The 23,871-nt window shown below is 37.7% G+C and overlaps 3 protein-coding genes across 3 annotated transcripts; all 3 read right to left on the bottom strand.

Moving 5' to 3' along the window:
- Positions 1-1,409: 1,409 nt before the first annotated feature.
- Positions 1,410-14,424, bottom strand: LOC122871974 (protein GPR108-like). The gene is made up of 18 exons (XM_044187632.1): positions 13,773-14,424; positions 13,323-13,442; positions 11,117-11,167; positions 10,773-10,864; positions 9,597-9,667; positions 9,166-9,383; positions 9,025-9,087; positions 8,828-8,929; positions 8,618-8,751; positions 6,911-6,986; positions 6,110-6,183; positions 5,899-6,016; positions 5,680-5,810; positions 5,058-5,101; positions 4,918-4,967; positions 4,367-4,450; positions 3,796-3,917; positions 1,410-3,081 (listed from the first exon to the last, which is right to left on the bottom strand). The coding sequence occupies exons 1-18, from the start codon at positions 13,866-13,868 to the stop codon at positions 2,994-2,996; spliced, it is 1,734 nt and encodes a 577-aa protein (XP_044043567.1). The 5' UTR covers positions 13,869-14,424; the 3' UTR covers positions 1,410-2,993.
- Positions 14,425-16,031: 1,607 nt separating this feature from the next.
- Positions 16,032-16,638, bottom strand: LOC122872040 (caspase b-like). The gene is given in 4 exon segments (XM_044187681.1): positions 16,032-16,208; positions 16,366-16,430; positions 16,433-16,553; positions 16,555-16,638. Coding segments are annotated over 4 exon segments (444 nt in total). The 5' UTR covers positions 16,636-16,638.
- Positions 16,639-17,896: 1,258 nt separating this feature from the next.
- Positions 17,897-21,486, bottom strand: LOC122872074 (pyrin-like). Its single transcript, XM_044187774.1, has 3 exons — positions 21,337-21,486; positions 19,031-19,304; positions 17,897-18,895 (listed from the first exon to the last, which is right to left on the bottom strand). Exons 2-3 carry the CDS (start codon positions 19,293-19,295, stop codon positions 18,735-18,737), a joined length of 426 nt encoding a protein of 141 aa, XP_044043709.1. The 5' UTR covers positions 19,296-19,304; positions 21,337-21,486; the 3' UTR covers positions 17,897-18,734.
- Positions 21,487-23,871: the final 2,385 nt, after the last annotated feature.

Here is a 23,871-nt window from a genome sequence, read left to right on the forward strand (position 1 = left end):
ATTCGCTATGAGAAGCTGGAACTATTGAATTTCTGCCATTTTTTGCTTAAAAAAATTGACTGAAACAGTTAACCAATTATAAACATTGTTGCCTCCTTGATCGACTAATCAATTAATTGACTAATCCAGCACTACTCTTGAAACTTGCTTAAATTGTGTAATCCAGCACTGTGCACATAAAGTCGGAATTAATTCTTGCCCATGTTACATTATTAAGGGGTACTGCAGTTTAAAGCCCCTGAAAACTTAATTTCAAATCTTAAGTATTTATCTATAATATTAAATATGACTAAATCAGCAACAAATCAATGTTATTAGTTTAAAGCACAAAACATCTGGCATCACTTTTTTTTTTCCAACTGAGCCCTGCTAACTTCAAATCAGTGAGAAAGACACAGACAAAATACAAATACAGAAATCTCTCATGTGAAATAATCACAACCGTTTTTGCTTTGGCAGAAAAAAAAAACCTAGGACCTCTCCCTCATATGAAGAAGCTGACTGAGAAAAGATGTTTTCAGGGTCTTGAAGTGCAGATTGATTTGAAGAGTCTGCCCTGCATCAGTCATGATGGAAATGCAACTTTTACGCAAACTTGATATTTGCTGTGCTGGTTTAATAGATTTCCATACTGTTTGAAAATAAATGGCTGCCTGGAACAGCAGGGACAATATTTTCGACTCAGCAGCATGGTTTACAAAATGGTTAGTTGTTGCTGTTTAGTGCATCATCACATGAAATGCATAGCAGTACAGTGACTGCTAAAGGGCCAAATAGATTTAAAGAATTCTTTGTGTCTTGAATGACTAATGACACAAGGTGTCAGGTGAGCTCTGAGCAAAAAATGTAAGTATAGCTGTGGAATAGGATAGGAGACTAGAGGGGAAGGGGAGGTTTGGTAACCGTGGGTTACTCAGTAATCAACATGATATAAATATATAAATGAACACATTTCAACTATGGGGCAGCTGTGAAATTAGACGTACTGCCTCTTAAAGGGGTACACATCAAAATCAGTTGACTCTTTATGGACGGGACTCTGCCTGTGAAGACAGATGTATAAAGTCTTTGTGGCTCTGAGGTCTGAGAAAATAATTGGTATTAGACTTTGAGAGTGATTTTTTTAATGGAAGGCCTGTTACAAAGTGAGGGTGTTGAGTTTGACAGACAAGGGCATTTACCAGGCAGGGAGGGTCAAACAAAAAGATGCTATTGAGTTGCATTATGAGATGTGTATGATTCTGCATTTTTGGAGTTTGAGCTGTATTAGTGACTAAAAGCCAGGAGATATTGGCCTCTATTGCATCGATTTTGACCGCTCTTCCGTTCCCCTTCTTTATGGAAATGCAATATTAAATTCCTACAGTTTTCTGTAAACACTGCTTAAAAAACAAAAATTGCTTCAAGGCTTTTCCAGAACACCAGCTTTATTGTGACAGTTCACAGACATCAAACAGCCCTCTGTAACAAGCACAAAACCTTTTCTGCTCAACTGGGTGCATGAAACCAGCAGAGAATGGAGAAACATTAACAGTCTGAAAACAATGTGTAGCTCTGTCAGACACTCCTGTCCAGGTCTGTGGTTAAATCTCAGTAGTCTTTCCTTGATTCCTCACATTTACTCTTCCCCTCTATTAAAAGGAATCAAAAAATCTCATTGAAACGGAACCTATGTCATTACTGTCTGAAGCACTGTCTATAAAGCCTCTATGCAATTCTTATGAAAGTGTTATGTGCCTCGTTTTGTATCAGCTGTCTTCCTCTGTAAATTATTTACAAATGGCCACCTACCACGCCCGGCTGCACATGTTTCTGATCTTTCACCAATAAGTCATCAATAATTAATAAAATAAGCTTCACATCAAGAACAAGAAGGTAAAACCAAAAGCAGAAAAATTCAATAATGATCAGTTAGGCCACTTCTCTGCCCAGATTGGCACAGCATGGCCAAAAAGGAAAAAAAAAAAAAAAAACAAGGCCATCGTTGAACACATGTAGGGCCACTGCTCCGGTTATTTCAGAGACTGATCAAAAAACCTCTTTATTCATTAAGAGGTCCACATGTCACCATCTGGGCTGAATTCGCAGACGTGAGCTGACCTCAACCACTAAAGCACTAAATTACAGTAGCAGCCCATGTGACGGACTGGGAGGAGCTCTTACCTCTCCAACACAAACAATAATACTGAAATATAACATTTCAATATGCAATAGGTAAATATATTGAAATATACAGCCTCTTACATCCATATATTTCAATATACAAACCAAATATATGAGAAAAAGTAACATATACTGTACTTTGTGGTGATGAAGTTGTATCATGAGCGATGGGACATTACTGACCCCTGAATAGTGGGACAGAGAAATAACACGTTAAGATTGTTTCCTAAATTTTAAATATATACTGATTAGCCTTTTACCTGAGTATGGGCCATTGTCTCCAAAGGGAAGGGGAAAAAACTGTTTTGTCCAAATCTTGTGTTGTCTCATCACATTCACACACACGTGTACACACATCACACCAAAAAGTACAGCTAAGAGGCTCGCAGAAGTACCATATTAAATAGCCGATATAAACACAACAGAAAGCAAGTCTTTCTCTAAAATGGTAATTATCTTTGGGGAGAGAGACAGAGAGAGAGAGAGAGAGAGAGAGAGAGAGAGAGAGAGAGAGAGAGAGAAATTAAAACTAGAGAACATCAGAGCTCCTTTCTGTATCTCCACCCAACTATGTGGCAGTAGCCAATCTCCTTCTGAAACCATTCCGAGTTTCTGGGTGGAGGTGTTCTGAGGAAATGGAGTGCGTCCAACAAAGTTAGTCTTTTTTTTTGCATAGCCAGACAGTGGGCACGACCACTGCAACCACTTAAAGAGTTTCAAAAGGAAAGCTGTAACTGGGGGGTTGGGAGCCTTGGTCCATGTGCATCCCTTTCTACCAGCTGGCCTGGGGATGATTAGTGCCCCCCCCACCAAAAGATGCAGCTTCCTGCTCACAAGGTGGACTCTTTCTGGCGCTCGCGTCCGTTACACGTTTTCTTGACTTTGGAAATACCCTCCAGTGCACCTGACTCAGTCACTCTGGACAATGGGAGAAACACAGAGGAGCACTTTATTTAAACACAGTCTTTTTATCAAACCCTTGTATTTTGTTTGTATTGATGCAAAAAAAAAAGCCTGCCTTATTCTCAGAATGATAACTCTGGTGGAACACATGGGCATCAAATCCATGTTTTTTACACTATCAATACATTTTGATATAATTAAGACTAATCTATGGCTATCTATTTCAGCCTTGTTTTTCAGTCGTCAGTCTCACGCACGTCTGCCACCCGTGACCCGAAGTGTATTTTTACGCTTCAAGTCATTTTTCTTCTGTTTTACCCACGTAACAACACTGATTGTCTGTGTTGGTTTCTGAGTGCTGCCAAAATGTGGGTGACCTACACTCAATACTGTGCCTGAAGGCATCCTATGTAGACACTGACGGAGGACTGAAGCTGCTGCTGCACTGCTAACGTGCTGCTTCCATAACTCTGAAAGCAGTTAGCTGCTGTGGCTCAGGAGGCAGAGTGGGTCATACACAAATAATCGGTTTTGTGGTTCGATTCCCAGTTCCTCCTACATGTTGAAGTGTCCTCTGTCTATATAAATGAAGCCATTTACCGTTTTACTTTCACTATGCAGCCAGTGTAGACAATGAAAAAGACATGTAGTGCCATAAGACTGTAAATAAAGGGAATAAAAGCACAAGGTTCAAAGGGTTAAATGGAAGTTATGACAGTATATGCTTACACTTCATCCATCTCTACGTCCTCCTCGTCCTGGGGAAGCTGAAGGTAGGGGTTATTGGACGCTGGTCGGAACTTGTAGCCCGTCAACACAAAAAAGATCAGAGTAGACACCTCGACCAGAAACTGAAGAAACATGAGAATGTGTGTGTTTAATGACAGAAGCTACAAAATAAAAAAAAGCTAATAAATTATGATGTGTCCGCCAATAATATAGATGAATATTGCTCACAGTTGACCTGTAGCTCAACAGCTGCCAATAGCTTCTAGCTAACAGCTTCTAGCTGTTGTATGATTTAAATCAGTGCAGCCTGACACATTTCCTCCTTCCAAAAATGGTAATATCCTATCAAACCTCTGACGGGAAGAATGGTCACTATTTGCTAAATAAAAAAGGGCTTTAAATATGTAATGTGTTTGCCAACATCATACTGGCATACATCCAAGTAAAACTTCCAGCCATTATGCCCAGTCACTGTTAAGTCAGAGTAAGTAACAGGATGTCTTTGACCTTTTACAAACAAGTGCTCTTCAAAGTAATAAAGTCAGATTGTTATTGTACATCGCTGTCTTACCTCATAGCACCACTGCCACTGGAAAGGCATAGTGACCTTGAGCAGAATGGCTATGATCCTTGTAAAGTAGATGTAACACACAATCTAAAAAGAAGAAAAGAGAATTTCAAAAATTACACAAAGTTGGCAGTTTTATGCTTGAACTAATTTTCAAACTTTAAACTTCAAATATAATGAATTAGAAATAATATTCCTATATCAAATAGGTCAAACAGTGCGTGGGATTGTTTGCAAAGCTTTTGTTCTGGCTCTGCAGCAGTGACTGCTGAATGAGAAGCCTGGAGTGGCCTTGCCAAATGCTGTGACTCAGTATAATTAAGAATAAAGCTTGATACCAGATAATAAAAAAACATGTCCAATTAAAAAAACATTCAAGCAATATTATCAACAACTTCAGCATTAAATGTTTGCAATCTGAGGGGATTATGTTATAAAGCTATCAACACTGTGGCTGGCAATTTCAATCTCATTGGCAAATCTAATAATGGTCAGATCTTGCGAATGGATGGACGGAGGGTCGAGGACACAGGAAACAAACTGCTCCTTCTTACCATCACATAATAATGCCGGAAGAGCTTGAGCTTCTCCAAATTCATGGCCGCTGAAAGAGACATGGACCAAATTTAATTTAAAGAACTATAATCTCTACAACTCATAAAACCTTTTGGCTGTAACTGATCTGGATTTTCACCTTTGCCATCGGTGCTAGAAGCCTCTTGTAGATGACGGATAGACCTATAAAGACAGGTATGTTTGAGAACTACAAATACATGTGCACACAGACTGAAAATGTTATTTACCATAATGGGTTAACCTGCATGCATGGTCCATGTAAGACTTATTAGGTTAATTTTTCATTACAAAAAAATAAAAATCCATCACTGACTTGTTTTGTCATTTTATACCTGGAGAAATAGAAAATGTGAGTAGTTTTCATTACTGTCCATAATGTGGGTTGGCTGAGAAGAGGGGAGCCTATGCCATGGCTCGACTTACCTCTGATTGGCTTGTGGTGCCGCTCATCTAGCTCATTCTCACGCCTGCTTTTGAGCATTACTTTTGGTCCCCTGGCAATATCAACTCTTTCCTTATTTTTGTTTGTACAAAAGAGAAAATGGGGCGCTGGATGCTGTACGGTACCCAAAGTGCCCCATTTTGCCATAAAGATCCTTTTATGTCAGCTAGCCTCTGTGGAAACGGCCAACTGCTTATAGTCTCAAAACTAGTCTTAACTCAATTTTCTATGGATTTTTTAAAATGGAAAATGTAAATGATACACATTAGACAGCCCACACACACACACACACACTGACCAGACAACAGGGAAAAGGATGGCTCCGCAGCAGATGAGGTCGACCAGAAAGAGGATCTCCTTCCACAGATAGTATTCACTGGAACCTTCCTCTGTAGACTCAATGATGATGTAGGCGACATTAGCCAGGACCTGGAGGATGAGAGGTGAGTGGATCACTACAACAAATTCACTGGGTGTAAATAATCACACACACCTACTGTTTCTCATGCACACACACCTGCAGAGGGATGACAATCATGAAGATCTTCTTTTCCTTGTCAGACAGGATGTATTTAACGAAAGCCCAGCCGGTGCCAATCAGTGCCAGTGTGATGAACAGAAGAGCCCCCTTGAGCCTGAAAAGTACATTACAAACTGTAAAAATTAAGAAACGCTAAATAGAGTCTTGAATAACTTTAAACTTCATATCCTGGAGAAATTGTACTTACAGGTGTGTGATATAATACATGACAGCCCAGCCTTCTATAGGATGCCCCTCCGTGCTGATGAAGTGATAGTTAATCTGAGAGAGACAGAGAGAGAGGTTCCATTAAAAGAGAAAGAATCCAGGTGTACTGTGAGCACAGTACAAACACGAGATATACATATACATACAGATAGGGCGGTACCGAATGTCATTTTATTTTTACATTCGAAGCTTCTATTGAGGTTTTCGAATGAGGCATTGAATGTCGTCACATTTTATGATGTCATCACTCCAAAAAAAAAAGAAAAAAAAGAAGTATATTCTCAAACAGAATCCTTAATTTGAATAAAGTGATATGATCATTTTTTGGTAACAAGGCAGAATCAGTAGGATTTGTAGGTTGCTGTTTGTGGACACGCCATTCGAAGTTGCCCTGAGGGCAGCGGTGGTTGAGCGAGCTTGAGATGAAATAGAGTGGCATTGGCGGGAGCAAAGCAGTTAATCAGAGAAATAGAGCGTTGTTTTCTGATTGTTTCACGACGGTTGTGTTCTGGGGCGAAACTGAACTGTCACACCTGCAGGAGGGATTTTGTGTCGGCTGTCAAACAGACACCCTGACCTGCCGCTATGGAACATGACACAGACGAAAAGTAGAGGAGAGAGATGGAGGAAGCATAACCTAGTGCGTTTTTATAGTATGTGCAGCATACGAATGTTGATTTAGAATTTGAATGTCAATGTTATGAACGAAGCTTCGAACTATTCGGTTCAGCCCTAATTACAGAAGAGACAATAGTCTGCTCTGTGGTGATGTTGTACTTACACTATGGAAAACCAATGACGTGGACTTGGTGAAGGCCAGTGCTGCCATCAGCCAGTGGATCTTGAACACGCTGTACCTGTAAACAAGCACACAGGGGAAGATGTTTGAATATCTTATATAGTACTGAATTGGTACCACTGTGATGACTGATGTAATCATTCACACTGCTCAAGTTTCAGTATGGTCCTTGGTTTTGAGGTCCATGTATGTTGTGTTTCACACTCACAGCAGAGACAGAGTAGAGAGTTTTTTCCCCCTGTGGCATTTTTGGCACGCTACAGTAATTTCTGAGAGCATTTTTAGATTTTTTTTTTTTTATTTTGATGATGGAAAACAAAAACATTAACTGAAAAAAAAGTCACAAAAAGAGTCACTTTGTTCTAAAAGCTCTGTTGATGTACAGCACATGTTTTGGTCCAACAAGCGTTTAAAAAGCCTTTGACAATCCTTAATTCAAAGAGGAATTTCAATACACGACATTCAGGAAATGATCAGTCATACAGACAAATGTTAGTCGTGTAACTTAAATAATTTGGCAAATGTTTTGGGCTTACACCTAAAATTGTCCACTTGTTTATACTTATTTAAATGCAAAACATAGATAGCAGAAACACTGTTAGATTAGCTTTAAAGTGGTTACTAATTTGTTGCTTAGTGGAAAGTTACTAAACACAAAATTGAGTCAAAAATTGTTCTAAATAATTTTTATTTGTTGCTTCCCCACCAGTGGCATACAGTTCTCTCTCTCTCTGGGTAGCCCTACACAGGATTTCTTCCATTGTTTCTCCTAATGAGTTTTTTTTTTTTTAAACCAGATTTTTCTCTTACCTCCAGTTAAGACTAAGTTTGGGGAAAGTGTCATTTCATTTGTTATTAGCCACACTAGTGGTGTGGCTCTAAGGATGGAAATTCTGGTCTGCTGGTCTGTTTGTTCATCACTTTGGTCCAGACTGAAATATCTCAGCAACAATAGATATTTTTCACAGCAGAAATTTTGGCATGTCACAGCAGGAAAAACACAGGTGTAATTGATAACATTAAAAACAACAGCATTCCATTTAGGTGAGCCAGTTCCAGGATTCTGGTGTTGTGCATGCTGGCTCACTGGCATGGCCTACTGGGACACTTAATGTAACTGAGCCATTGTTAACTACATTTTTTTGACAAATCAAAATGTCGGTTGCGAAAAAGGTCTGTTGGATGGAAATGGATGGAATGGAAATTTTTATACAGACATTTATGTTCCTGTCAGGGTGAATTGTAATAATTTTGGTGATCCCTTAACTTTTCATCTAGGTGAAAATTAATTTAGTCTGATGCTTTGATTTATGACAAAATATGTGAAAAACTAATGACATTCCCATCAGCTTCAGCTAGACAAATGAACAAATATTAGCATGCCAATATACTAAACTGAGATGGTGAACATAAACATTTGTTAGTATGCTGCCTTTAGCATTTAGCTCAAAGCAACATTGTGCCTAAGTTCAGCTTCACACAGCTGCTAGAATGGCTATAGATTCTTAATCTTGTTATAATGTGGATATTGTAACAACTTCACAGGATATGCAAAAAACATGACTCTGCAAATAGTCCTACCACGCACTCTTCAAAGTGATTTGTCATCTTTAAATAAGGAAGCTGAAAGATTCTGCTACACAATACTGTCCTGTCAGTGTGTGTGTGTGTGTGTGTATGCATGTGTACCTGTGCTTCATGAGTGTGTACACCCAGATCATGGCAGCAGTGAAGAAGACTCCAGCCATACCAATGTAAAGGCGAGAGAGAGGAATTTCTGCTGCAGACAGGTAGCTGTCTGGATTCCTCTCCGTCACTTCCACCTGCAGAGGATACATTCAGGTTAACACATGCACACTCCTGGGCATGCATGCAGTAACACAAACACACTCAACTTACAGTGAATGAATAGGGCAATTTGATTCCAGGCAACCTGTTTTGACAGTAGTGGAACTTGAGGCTGTACAGGCCCTCTGCCAGCAAGCCGACCACCACGTGGAACTGTGGAAGAGGAACAAAGAAAAAATTTCATGCAACAGTAAACCACATCAAAGATATTTCATGTCACATATAATGATTAAGAAAGGTGTACTTACACTGAAGTTGTAGGAGCCATTAACTTTGTCCAAAGCTAAAGTCAGTTGATTGTTCTTCCCCAGCTAGAAGCAAATACAGATTAGAAATTGGTTTTATGAATAGATCACACAAACACTAACAGACATACAAACACCGCTTACATGGAATTCATTTTTCTCCACTTCCCCAGCTTCTACTGCAGGCAGTGACTTTTCTTCTGTCTGATCTTCTTTCTTCTGATCCACAGACTTATTGTCCTTTTCCTTCTTATTCGATTTATCATCTGTGGCGTTAGCATTTTTGTTCCCATTGTCTGATGTTGTTTTCCCATTTGGTTCAACGTTAGGATTAGCAGGACTCTCCCTGGTTTTCCTCTGACCTACAGGAAACAAATACAGGTACAGGACACACCAATGTCATATTCCTTTGTTTTCACAAAATGGTGGACCTGAGCTATTTTTAAATTATCACAGGATATTTCAAAGTTGTTTAAAGTGATTCCATCATTCATTCTGGTGCTTAAATCTGACTACACAGGAAAATTAAATGCTGAATGATTTTGTGACAGTTGTAAAGTGTGAGCAACACTGACCTTTAGGCGCTTCAGGCTTTGGCTTTGCTATCAAGAGGTTGTCTTGGTCACCCATAACTCTCACATTGACACTACACAAACACACATTATACAGTCAACCTTCACATTAGTCTGTCAGGGCACAGTAATACACACTTAAAATCCAAAAGGACGCAGTAAACTCACTATCGATGCATCCAGGGGACACACCCTATTTTTTCCCTGACAATGCTACATTGTTAACAACAAATACATGTTGAAATCATATAAATAAACTAAAGAAACCTCGCTGTCAAAAAAATTGGTGTCATTTATTATCAAGCTGCAGCCTCTCACCTGCTCTGTGTCGGGGCTGAGCACACAAACACATACAAGGAACGCAGTCAGAACAGCAGATGAGATTACCCAAGTTGACGACAACTACGCTTGTTACTGTAAGTGCGTGCTATAAAACCTTCGTTATAAAGCCAATACTTTATCAATACACCTGTTTACCAAGCATAAACATATTTTAATTTAATCTGCTGTGTCCGCAGTCTGATCCACCGGCGCTATGTTTCACGCAAGAACAGTGCGCTAGCTTGGCTAATGGTGAATTGTTAAAGCTAAAACGAAAGCTGTCTTTACGTATTCTAACTGTTTAGCTTAGTTTGTCACGCATCTTACAATTTGGCAAATTCTTGTAAACTTACTGCTGGCTGAGACAAACCAGCCCCTCCCCTCTCTACCAGCGGTAACTTACCTGCAGGTGAATCACAGCAGCAGCAGAGGGAGGAGGACAGAGGACAGACAGGAGGAGGGACTGATACTGACCGATGTCTGAGTTCTTCATTCTTTCTAAACTTCACTCAGTATTTTGATGTCAGGAATATGTTTTATTTTATTGACATTTTAGATTTCTTTTCTGAATTTATTATTTTTTTAAAGAATATATTAGCAATTATTTAGTAATGAAAAAGAACTGATAAAAGTATAGATAAGAGTAATAGTATCGATAAAATCCTAATGATACCCATCCCTAAACACAAGTTAAACACTACAATTCGTCAAAAAAAACAAAAAAACAACACATTTTATTGGGACCCACTCAATTTTCCTGGGACCCACTCAAATAACCACCTGTGGGTCCCAGGACTCACTACATTGAAAACCTATCAACATCACTGCTTCTGAACACTGGTGCTGAAACATACACACCTGAGAGTGTTGATATCAATAAGAAAAAGAATGAGAGGCTCATTGTTGGTCAACTTTGTGAGAGTAAGCGGGCATATCTCTGTCTCCTCTGCCTGGAAAACAATCACAACAAAACAGTCAAATAATAACATTTGAACAGTCCACCGCACATCTCATCACTATACCTACCCTGTAATATCAATAATCTGATGTATCAGTATCTTAAAATAGTTCCATTCATAACATAGGACATAACACAAACGTTTTCTTTGAAACCATAATAGCGTGACTAATTAAAACAAGTCTGAAAATAATGTAAAAATGTGTAATGTTATACATAAATATTTATGATTGGATGTACTCACTGTGTAGGACAAGACTCCATTCACACGAGATCTGGAGAGGCTGAAACCAACCTGAAGAGAGTGATATAAATCTGGTCAGTCAATGGGTCAAAAGCACATGATTTCCACTATAAATACAATATTTCACTCTTCGTGGCCCATTTATAATTTAGTGTCCTCATTCAACACTCCATATATTTTAACTCCGGCTCCATTTAAGAGCTCCCAATGTTTCCCACCAGCTTCCAATGGCCAAAGTAAAATAAGCAGTCAAAACACTACAGGTGAAACCACTCATCCCACAAGCTAGAATGCAATTTAATTAATAAATAGTTTGTTTTGTGATTCTTGCGTTTAGTTGGCCATATATATATATATATTTTTTTTTTTTTTTTTTTTTTTACTGCTGCTGGAAACACTTACTCACTCCACTAAATGCCTCAGGGGTACTTTGAATACTTGAGACAAAAACTGTCTAAATATAAAATGGAGGTTATCGCAATTCTCCATCTTACAAACGGCTCATTTAAGTGGTTTGCTTTTATTATATAGCCCATTATCACTGCCATCGTACAGTAAGTCTTAGCTCCATATTTAGGCAAAAATAAAAATAAAAATTTAATTATATGAAGTATTTTTTTTATTAATTTGACTGATAAAGATTAATCCATTGATTCATATCTAATAGTCATTAATATCTTTACTCGATAAAAAAAACACTGTGTTCCAATGTTGCTACATTGTTCTAATACTTTGTCAACAATTCAGATCTCTCCATTCACGCCATACTCCACCATGTTGGGAGAAACCATCCATAAATGATGTGATGAGGCTGAACATTGAGCTCTTGACATCTGAAGACATAATGTACGTATCAAACTGCAGACTACTTTACTGTCACATTTTACCTATTTATCTATTTATGATCTACATGTGACAATGATAAAGTTGTTGCAAAATGTTTTCCTATTTTTTAAAAAAAACAACAAAAAAAATCAAAACATTTGGCTTGATTGCAGAAAGATGAAATCTGCCCAAACTATTATTTCAATCTATTAAACAACATGTGCACTGTATAAAACAAAGTACCAAAGATAATCAGGTGAAACTATGGGATTACTTAAAAGGATATATCTGGCCTTATTGTATATTTTTCACAAATACCATTAAAAGACCTAATTCATTAGTCTCTCAATACTCTCTGACTTCCTGACCTTTCTGTGGCACTAAGCCCAAAGTCCATTTGTTTCTACTGAAGACATAAAGCTTTACAAAACTGGTCACACATATATATAGTAGGGCTGGGACGATTCATCCACGTAATAGTCGATTTGCATATCATGCGTCGACGCGTTGCAATGAAGTATGGCTGCACCCGGTCAAAGCTTGGATTCCCCCAGAGAAGGGGGCGACTTTCTAAAACCCAGTGCTGACGAAGAAAGTCAAGAGTGCAGACACATACTGGGAGAGAGAAACAGAAAGAGGGAGGCGGGGCAAGCCGGTGTGTGTGTGTGCAGAGACCAGAGGTGTAGGTGTGTCAGTGTGTGTGGGGAAAAACTGAAGGGAAAAGCAACGTGAGCAGTTGGTGAGTAAACACTAAAATAAGATGGAGAATTAAGTAGAATTAAAATGGTAACATAAGAAATAACCTGGAAATAGGGTAATATATAAATGTATTTTTTCAAATATTATAATATTTTAAATAGACAAATATTTTTGTTGCAGAATAATGCCCTGTGGTACATACTTTGTTTCTTGTTACATTTGTTTGTGTTTAACAGAAAATGATTGAATAAAATATTGAAATATTAATGAGACACGTTTTTGATATTTATTTGGGGTAAATTAATTGTTATATTAATCAAGTAATAAAAAAAAAACTTTGGAATGGTGTGGCTTATTTATGTGTTTTAATAGTATTGGGACAACAATGAAGCTCTATGGCACATAAAGGAATAAATATTATCTGGCTTTGGCAACACAAGAAATACTTGCAAGTAGAATCAATTCATTGTTGATCTTTTCAAGAGATTAATTGACAGTAAGAAAATTAGAGAATATCACCAGCCTTATCCTTTAACACTAATATAAATACATCTCAGCTTGCATCTCTTTCAATAATAACCATTTTGAAGAACACGATTCCACCTGTTGAAAACTTCAGTGGAAGCTACAGCTCACAAAACCAACTCTCACAAATACACACACAAAAACAAACACTTCTTACAGGGTGCGTGCTGTAGTTCACCAGCTGTTCTGGGAGGCGCAGAGAAATCAGGTTGACATCCAGAGTCCCATTAGCATAAAAACCAAAGTTGTTGAGGTCGACGGCAAACCGTGTTTCATTCTGGGAAGAAGAACAAATGAAAAATGGGAGACCTGAGCTGTTGTAGCAAACTAATCAGTCATTTAACTACAGCTCAAGTTCACAAGCAGATAAGCTCCTATAACGTTACCTGTCATCATCCTCATAAGTTACGTTTTATAACTTTTCTTCAAACCAAGGATTACATTGTCACAACACGACACCATGTTTGGATCATTGTCTGTCAAAGCTAATTAAAACATAACGTTACTAGCTAGCAAATAAAATGCCGTCTGAAGGACTCCAACCTGCGTAATAACGTTACGTTAGCTTCTTAGCTAACATAAATTTAATTTTAAATAGGCGCCTTACCTTCAGAGTGAGCTTGTGTATCCTTGCTTTGCACCCAGCCAACAGTAATATGAGTAAATATCCAGCCACGAAACAACCTCTACGTACCACAGCCATCACCAGGCAGTCACCAACTTGCTAACAGTAGCTAGCTAACTGCTAATGTTTGCGAGCGACAATCTTGCCAGATGGTTAAATAGCAAGCTAGCTAACAGTCTCAGTATCCGAAGTAAGTTACAATGATGCTAATCCTTAAATTCAGTGTGTTGTTAATCATCAAATTATAACCATTTATGTTATGTTTTCCGATTCTTTTGTGCCTTCATCGCATAAAGATACAGTTAGCCTGTAGATACCAAACTCTCGCTTCCTGGTCTTGAATCAAGACAAAACATGGAGCGAGGTGTGGACAAACACGCAAGCCCCTGTAGGTTTACATCCGGTACTCTGTCATAGATATAATTCAGAAGGCGATACCGCGCAGCAAAATCTACGATAGCAAGAGAAATGTGAGTTATAAAAGCTCTCTACATGAGCAGTCCTTAATCGTGAGTTATGTTTCTGTCAAACAATCGAGTTTTTGATTTTTACGGTCCTGACTATACCTTGTACTAATTGTCCTAGATTTTGTCACGTGGTTTAGCTTTTGACAGAACGCTTCCGGCTGAAAGTGTTCACGGGAATGACCCTCCACGTCGGAAGAAATCTCCGTGTTGCCATGTATGCAGAGATATGATGTTTAACATGTTTGACACGTGGAACTACAGTTATTATGCATTAAATTAATGTTTTATTTTTGAAGAAAAAAAGATTCTGACAAAAGCTGTATTTTATTTACTGTAAATAGTCTTATTTGTATACAAAACCTCACATCCATACATGCTAAAACGAGATTTAGTTGTATGGCCCAATAAATAAAACCAGCCAAAGCAAAACATGTTTTGTTTTATCTTTTTTATGAGTTACACCTGCATTAACTGATTCAGTGCTTAAACAAGGTCTTTTTTAGCTTCAGCAAAGTTTTTTAACAAGCGCTTGATTATTTTCACATGGGGCTATAGTATTTATTTGGAGTCGTGTTTCTGGCCAACTAATGCATTTACATTTACTCTCTTTTAGCTCTGTTTTGGTCTCCACCAATTCCTGAGGAAAATATCTGACTCCTACACAGAATCAGAACAGCACAATCAATGTATAAAAATATTGATTAAAGACTATGTACATTTTGCGGAGCAGCGCCAACTGAGGCCACAAACAGCAATTACAGGATTGTGACTTTCCAAATGGAAAGTGTGAAAGTAATATTGAAAAGACATTTTTCACACTGGACATTTGACTTGTCAAACACAAATGCAGGGGCGGAAAAAATAAAAAGGGCACCAGCTGTATGTGGTGCAGTATATGGCACTGTACTGCATTTTCTCCCCTGTAAGGGCACCCATTAGTGCACTGGATCATGTTTTCTCCACTGCAAGGATACCCTAGAGGGCACTTTATCACTGGAAGGGCATCCTAGAGGGCACTTCAGCACATTTTCTCCACTAGAAGGACACTTTATCACATTTTATCTACCATAGGGGCATCCAAGAGGGCACTTTTTTCAAACATGGGGGCACCGGGGTGCCATTAATTTGTTCATTACATAGTTGGAAGGGAGCCAGCGTTAATGTTATTAGTCTCACCTGTGCTTTCCCTGCTTTCACAAAAAAGTGCTGGTGCTGCTGTGAAAAAAAGTCTTTGAATCTGATTGGTTGCGAAACAATGAGGAAAGTGATCTGATGTTAACAAGGCTATCGTAATTCACATTACCATAACAACATGTGTAAGGTTTGTGTTTACTTTGTGTTTTACTTTTGTGATAAAATGATTGAAATATTTATCTGTGACAAGCAAAAACATAGTGTAACAGTAGCACAAGTAGAAATGAGCAATAAAGTCAGTGAACTGACTGCTGTTGTCTGTTACACAGCAATATTTATCGGTTTGTTAACATTAGCTAATATTAGCCAAGCTACTGGTCATACCATACCAAGGCTGTAGCAGCAAAAACAGTGTGTTTTATTGCTTAATTCAGCTTTTTAATTGTAAGAGAAAGATTATGTTATTTCTTCTTTGAAATGTTTGAAATGTTTAAATACTGTTTTTTATGTCTGCAGAAATCAATAAACTTTATGTCAAGAAACCCACCTGGTATAGGTGTAATACACTTTCAAGTTAAGTAACATGAACAATTTGTTTAAAATTTCAATGTGTAAAACCATTCAACATCGACAGAATCAATTACTGTGTATTTATATTCCTATTAATTGATACAACAGAGGAGCCTTGGATGTTGGGTGCGACGATAACACTTTTACCCTGGGTACAAACTGTGGCACCAGCAGCAGGAGTCAAACCAGAAGAGGAGGAGGAGAAGGAAGGTGTAGGAAGGGGGTTTTGTGCAGCTGTTGATCGACCCTGGTGAGGAAAGACAGAAACAAACAGAATGATTTCCCATTGAAAACCAGTGTTTTGCAGAATTATGCTGAAGATGGAAGCTTTGACCCATAGATCAGCCTGAACTGCAAAATAAGGTTAAGCATTTTCTAACATTATCTAGAAACTCTAGATCTACCCCACCTGCATATGTTTTCTGTAATTTCTCAGCAGCTTTGTTGTGATTGATCCTCTTCAGGATTGCATTGTCATGTTCACAGCCGATTCTTCACCATAGCTGTCCATCATCTTACTAACAATGTCCTGCCGGTCTGCGTTCTCTAGATGGCCCTTACAAATGGGCTGACATCCGTCAAGCACTGGCTCCAGTGAGGCTCCACCGAAACCTCTTGACGTCATCGGCACCAAGCTCCTCCAGAGTGTCTAAGTTCAGAAGTGGAACCTGCATTTCTGATCACTGAAAAGAGGGGGAAAAGCTTTCATTTTGGCAGATTAGCCTGCAATTTGTTGAATGTTGAGCCACTTTTTATGTTTAGTTGAAGGTGCACTCCAATCCAGCATGAAAGTTATGAGTCTTTTCTTCCACATTCTTGTGGAGGAAGTAGAAAGAAAGTCTTTTGGGGCTGGCCAAATTTAAAACATCTTCTGTTTTTGATTGTTAGATGCACATGCACAAGTTCATGTTACAGAGAATGAACTGATTGAAGGACTGAGTTCAATAGTTCTCCTATGAAAACTCACGTGTGAAAGCAAGACAAAGCACGTATGCTAACCATAATGAGAAAGAAAATGACATTTTCATCTGACTGTGTTGACCAGCTGCTCAAGTTGGTTAACCCTCTGATAAGTCCATATCAAAGTTTTTGTTTGTTAAAGTATATATATATATATATATATATATATATATATATATATATATATATATATATATATATATATATATATATATATAAGTGACAGCTAAGAGCTAAGGGTCATGCAGAGTTGTTAGATATTCAGTATTAGAAATTTGACATTGCTACAAGGTTCTATAACACACAGGAGAAATAAAGAATCAAAGATAATAAGTATGCAGATGACTCGATTTTGTTACAGAAAAATAAAGTCCGATAGAAAGTAATAACTTGAAGATTCCTTGTCCCACTGGGTTAGTGGGCATAACAGCAATATGGGATGAGATAACAATGGCTACACTAAAGCTTAGAGAGGACAGCCATCAAAACGCCATTTAGCCATCCAAAATGTCAGATGTAGCAGGTTCACATTCTCACCTTTCCCGGTTATTATTAACTGGACTTATTTGATATCAACAGTTTTTAAAGAATCGTATGATGTCTCACATAAGTCCCACTAAAAGAAAGAAAACAAACACACACACACACACACACACACACACAAAACACCAAACAATTCCCATCCGGAAGTCATTCCTACTTGAGAATGACTTCCGGATGGGAGCTGAAACGTCTTGAAACGTCTTGATTCTGAAAACAGTGTCCAGATGACTACGACTGAAACCTTTTCTACGATATCAGTTTTCATTGTTATTGGCAGAGTTCGCCTTTCCCACACTCAACTCTTATGGATTAAAACTATACACATTTTTTATTCTGCGCCCTCCTAGTGAGCTCTGTGAGAGCAAAGGGTACAATGAGTATACAAATATTTAACAACGATCTACAGTGTTAAAAAAGTACAGGCTACACTGCTTGTTTTGCTGTTGTTTATTTAGAATAGAGTATTTTTTAGTACATTTAAAAATAAAAATTCTATTAAAATGTACTGAGTGTACTTGGCCTGAAAACAGCATTGAAAGGAAAATGTATATTCTGCCAGACCTGGTGTCATATCATTATAATGGTCATGGTCATCATTGGTTTCTTTCAAAGATATGATATAAAAAATCATGAAGTTCATAAATGCACACAATTATCATATACAATAATTATTTAACACTTTACTTTAAGTCCCTGTATTTATAAACATCATGTAAACATTTAATACATGGTTTATAACACACTAGTTGTAAGAAGATATAAGTGTTTATTAATGTATTTATCAACATCTATAACTCCTGGGGGCACCCATAAGTAGCAGCTGGTGTATTAACAGATAATTAATGACAATATACTGGAACAGTTTTAATTATATAAAATATGTCTTCATGAGTGAAGTTGTAGCAAATACTGTACATTAATGAACACTTACAATGTCCTTGTATCTGCTTACAATGACATTATAGTGTGTTATATACCATTTATTAAGTGCTTGTATGCTACTTATAAATGCTAAATAGGGGGACTTACATTAAAGTGTTACCCAAAAAGTCTTATTCCAAGGCTATGTGAAAATAGTTGCTTCTGATTGGCTGGAAGATGTTCTGCTGATGTTCTTTCCACGTGTTGTGTTACGATGTACAAAGGCTTCCATTTTACTGGGAACATGTAATTGTACATGGTGAACTACAGCAAATGTTAATCACACCAATAATTAAAAAAAATATAATGAGTATTCTCAGTTATCCCAGTCTGGTTGTGTTTCATGAGGTTATTTATTGATGGTTATATTCCATGATCCTGAGGTACCACCGGCGACTGTCGGGGCGATGATCACACTTCCTTGCTGAGCCGACATTGTGGCAGGAGCAGCAGCAGCAGCAGGAGGTGCCACAGCAGAGGAGGACGTGGAATGTGTAGCTGATTTTCCCTCTGCAGATGAAAAGATATACATGCAGAGAATCAGTATAGACACATGTTAAAAAAATTAAAATATAAAAAGGACAGTCAGTAATTGTGGTTACTTTGACTCATAAGTGATTTTGAGAAACTCATCATCCACTGCACCTGCGTATTTGTTCTGTAACATCACTGCAGCGTTGTTGGCGTTCATCCTCTTCAGAATCTCAACAGTGATGTTCACAGCCGACTCTTCACCGTAGCTCTCTACCATCTTACTCACAGTATCCCTCCGGGATGCCATCTCCAGGTGGGACTTGGGAATTGGTCTGCAGCTGTCCACAACTGTCATTGAGAGGTACCACTTAAGCTGTTTGAAGTCATCTTCCAGCAGCTCTTCCAGCGTCTCCAGGAGAAGCTGTGGAACCAGCATGTCTGCTCACTGAACAGGTAGGAGAGGGGAAATGAGTTTTGAAGTTTCCAGATTAGCTTTCAATGTTAAAGGAATAATTTGACAATACTCTTATTAAGGTTCAATGCTAAATTGGATTGCAACCAAATTTGGGAATGTTGTACATACAGCCACATTGCACAAGTGTATAACATGTCATAGAATTCTACACACAGGGGGCGCTACAGTAACATTAAAACATGATATTTCTACACTTCTGTTGACTTCAATACAATAAAACTTGGTACTCCATGAGCAAGTGCATGACATATAAGCATGGCACCAATAGGCCCACCTTGTGGCCATTAGTTAAACACCACCATACTATTTATTAACGGCCGTATCTCTTTAATGTAATATTCCATGGTGACCAAATTCAGCAAAGTTGTACAGATGGGGATGCTGAACAAGTCTGTAGCATTTGATATAATTTCACCTGTAGGTGGCGCTAAAAGATTTGAAAAACTCGGCCACACTTGACAAGGTCCAGATCAAAAGCTTTAAACTTCTAACGAACCCTGGAATTGCTGCTTGCGGCTATATTTTGCTTTGTTGCCAAAAGTCAGATGAAACTACACAATTAGCTTTAAAGTCCAAGTTCGTCTTTAATTCTGACAATAAACAATAAATATAAAAAACAAATAAACACATAATTAATGTTAAAGATTTGAAAAATCTGCATCTGAATCACATTTTACATAAAAATATCAAGTGATATACTGCATATTATATATTGTTCCAACTGCAGTGTTAAGAAATCTGGTCCTACTTTCTATAAAGGGTTTATAAGCTGTGGCTTCATTACTGGTTAATAAATCATTTAATAATGCTGATGCAGATCAATTATAAGCATTAATAAGAACAACCTTCGGGTTGCCAGGATGTAGAAAATCCTGCAGTGGTATCACACTTGCTGCGTCTTTTTAGCTCTTTAGTTCACCAGGAAGACCCTGAAATGGACTATTTGACCACTTATACCTGATAGAGAAGGGCTGCAAAGTCTCAAAGAGTTCCTCACTCTCTAATGAGCCTTCCAGACAGCAGTTATAAACGTTAGTAAATCATTAAGAAAGGGTCACGAGTTCTGTGCTTTCTAATGTCGTCATGTTTGCAGTAACAAATGTTAGTATATCATTCATGAGTTTAACGCTTTCAAATGGGCCATCCAGTCTGCAGTTATAAGTTCTAATATACAATTATAAATGGTAATGAGTCATAAATAAAGGGTTGTTACAGTCATTCTTTAAATGTTAGTAAGTTGTTGTTAAAGACTAAAAAAAAAGAAAGCGGTCAAAATCAAAGCAGCAGGGCCCGAGACATCCTGACTTTTAGCCTAGCTCCAAAACCACTGGATCTTACATTTCCCATAATGCAAGTTGATAGCATCTTTAATTAAGCAATCACCTGATAACATCATCAGTTATTTTTACAAACTTTGGACCACAGAAGACTTTATAAAACTGTTCTCACAGTACCCATGATGATGATGAGTACACTGAACCCTTTAAAAAGCTAGTTGAAAAAGACACAGTGGAATGCTGAGGGAGGATTTTCCACAACCTGGCAACTCACAGCTTGTTCTTATTAATTAGCCTACTCATCCAGTAACAAATCTATAAATCATTAGTAGATGATTTATCAACATTAATAAAGCCATTAACTACAGTTTTATAAACTCTTTATGAAGGCTGCCTAGTTAGAAAGTGGTTACCAGAAATCCTTTGAAACATATAAACAAATTAACACACGGGACTGAAAACATCACTCTTTTGGTGGTACAATCAAGAAATGGGTTATGTAAAGGATTTAGATAAATAAATCTGAAAACAAACGCCATTTATATCAATGAAGAAAGTACGACAGACCTACAGTAAACGACACAGTCGGTGTTAAAACACTGTGTCACCAGGCTTCGTCAGGTTTTACACACTTCTGCTGTAACTTGAATTTAATTTGACCAAGTGCGGAGCCACACCAACACCAAAGAGCCTTTTAACGAGCACTATAATCCAAAAGGACTTACCGGCAGCCTACAGATATAGCCTACCACCGAGAGATAATGTACAGAAAATGGCGCAAATTATTACTTTCGGTTTGAACTTAACAGGAAGTCTGCCGACGCTTAGAGCTCAGCAGCAGAGATGAGTGAGAATTTGAAAAGAAAGAACAAGTGTTGAGTATTAAAGTTCAACTAGTGAAAGAGACTGACAGTGACATCAGTTTGATTCTCTTCATGAAAGACCACACAATGCCACCCCAAATAAACACATGTTTTAACTGTCTTCTCAGATGATGTTTGGTCCAGTTATAAAATCTGTTGAAGACATGAAGACCAGCAGTTAAAAGCAGGCTTTTGGGAAGTGATTTAAAAAACACTCCATTACACTTCAAATTCTACTTAAGTAGAAGTATGAAAGTATTATAAAAAATTGTACTTGGTAGTATCAAAAGTAAAAGTATTAAATGCAGAAAAATGGCCCCTGTGACTGTTATACTATTATATATTTTTGTTTATTGCTGATGATTTCATTTGTAAGTAGCATTTTACTGTTGTAGTCAGTCGACGTGGAACTAATTTTAACTATGTTATAAATTGTAGTTTAATAAATAACAGTGCATCATATTTTATAAGCCTGTCATGTTTTTTATGTAAAATCCAAACGTGTAAAGTAACTAGTAATATTAACTGTCAGATAAATGTGATGGAGTAAAAAGTGCAATATTCTTAAAGTATAAAGTAGCATGAAATGGGAATACTAAAGTAAAAGTACTTCAAACACATCACACAATATTTTTAAACGATTCAAACACATTTCTAGTTTGTAAATCAAACAAAGTATGAAACTTTTCTTGTATTTCGTTAGCTTGGTCAGAGTGACCCCCGAAGCAGCTGTTTGCAGTTCAGTGCCTTGCTCAAGGGCACGTAGAGAGATGACAGATTCTTTAGTGGTACCTTCAAGTGAATGATTTTGAATCATTTCATATCATGATTCATATAATATCTCACTTAATTTGTACTGAAACAACACTAAATGCATCAAGTCCTCCTGTCTTCTGCTTAGTTTTTGTAGTAATAGGTGTGATGGTAAACTGTTGGGGCTGTTATAAATGATTCAGTAATACTACCATTGATGATCACACTATGATTGGTGGTAATTAGGACCCTAGGAGCGATGACACCACTTGCACCGTCAGCAGAGATTTTCTGAGCAGTTGGAAGACCCAAAACAGATGAGGAGGTTACGAGTGGACGAGAGACTTTTTCCTCAGTTGCTGCTTCCTCTGGGAAACAAAGATCAAGACACAGAGAATCAGTAAGATTTGTTGTGAGGAGTTTCATGTAGGAACTATTTTCTTTCTACCGATAGTTCCTACATGAAACTGCTCACAGCAAGGTCTGTGGATTATTTTGAGTAACCGGTCATGATTTCTGGAAAGAGACATTGCTGTTGAGTTTTTCAAATATATATATATATATATTTTTGGCACTTTGAGGACCACAAGCCGAGTGCCATATAGTCTCATAATATTCATAAAAGGCAGACATCTCTACGGCCGACATCTCCAAAACCCGGTAACTCACACAAAAACAATCTAGACGGATAAACAGCACTACAGGTAAGAGGATGAACTATCCCTTTAAGTCTGACAGGAAGAATACTGACAACACAGCAATGGCAGTCAACATGGATGTGAACTGATTACACACTGCACAAGTTCAAGGTTGAAATTTAACAGAATATAGATATATTAACATATATAGATATAGATATGTATACATTTTGTATATATATATATATATACATACAATATGTATATAACAATAACACACTAAAAAACACAATACTGACATCACCTTATAAAGTTGATATGGCAAATGTGTCGGCAAAAGCTTGTTTACACATTCACACAGCCACCTGATGAAAGTCCAATATTCACTTTTAGCTCTGTTTTTTTTATCTCCAGAGCCAAATATCTGGCTCTCTAGTTGCTAAATGCTCCACTATGTTCATGAGCTATAGTCCTAGTCTGTCTGCTGTTTATTGCTGGACACGTAACCATAAAACCAAAACAGTAAAGTCGCGGGCCAGAAAACCAAAACAATGAGCTAAAAAATCACTACTACTGACATCCTTCACATACACATAGTCGTTTTTTCCATTGTTAATATAAAAATATTGATTATTGCAGCTTTAAGGAGATATATGAAATGAAAAAATATGGACATGTGTAGTTTTAACTGGACAGCAATGATACATAGATTTTTTTAGCAATATAGTGAAAGTGAAAACATTGAAGTTTCAACAACATTTATCATATTTATCATGCTACATTTTCTGTGATAACACATCTTTGACTCTACTGTTTTGTTTACTCAACAGCTCTACAGCAGCCAATCTGTGTGTAACTGCTCACACACACAATGCACACTCATTCTTGCCCTCTGTGCTGCAGCTCTACACTTCATTAGTCTTGACCCTCCCTTCCTTCCTCTCTTGGTACACCAACAGAGAACGCCCATGGTGGGTTTCAGAGGCCAAAGAAAAGGAATCGCGTG

The sequence above is a fragment of the Siniperca chuatsi genome, linkage group LG3, assembly GCF_020085105.1.
Source record: "Siniperca chuatsi isolate FFG_IHB_CAS linkage group LG3, ASM2008510v1, whole genome shotgun sequence".
NCBI classification, from domain to species: domain Eukaryota; kingdom Metazoa; phylum Chordata; class Actinopteri; order Centrarchiformes; family Sinipercidae; genus Siniperca; species Siniperca chuatsi.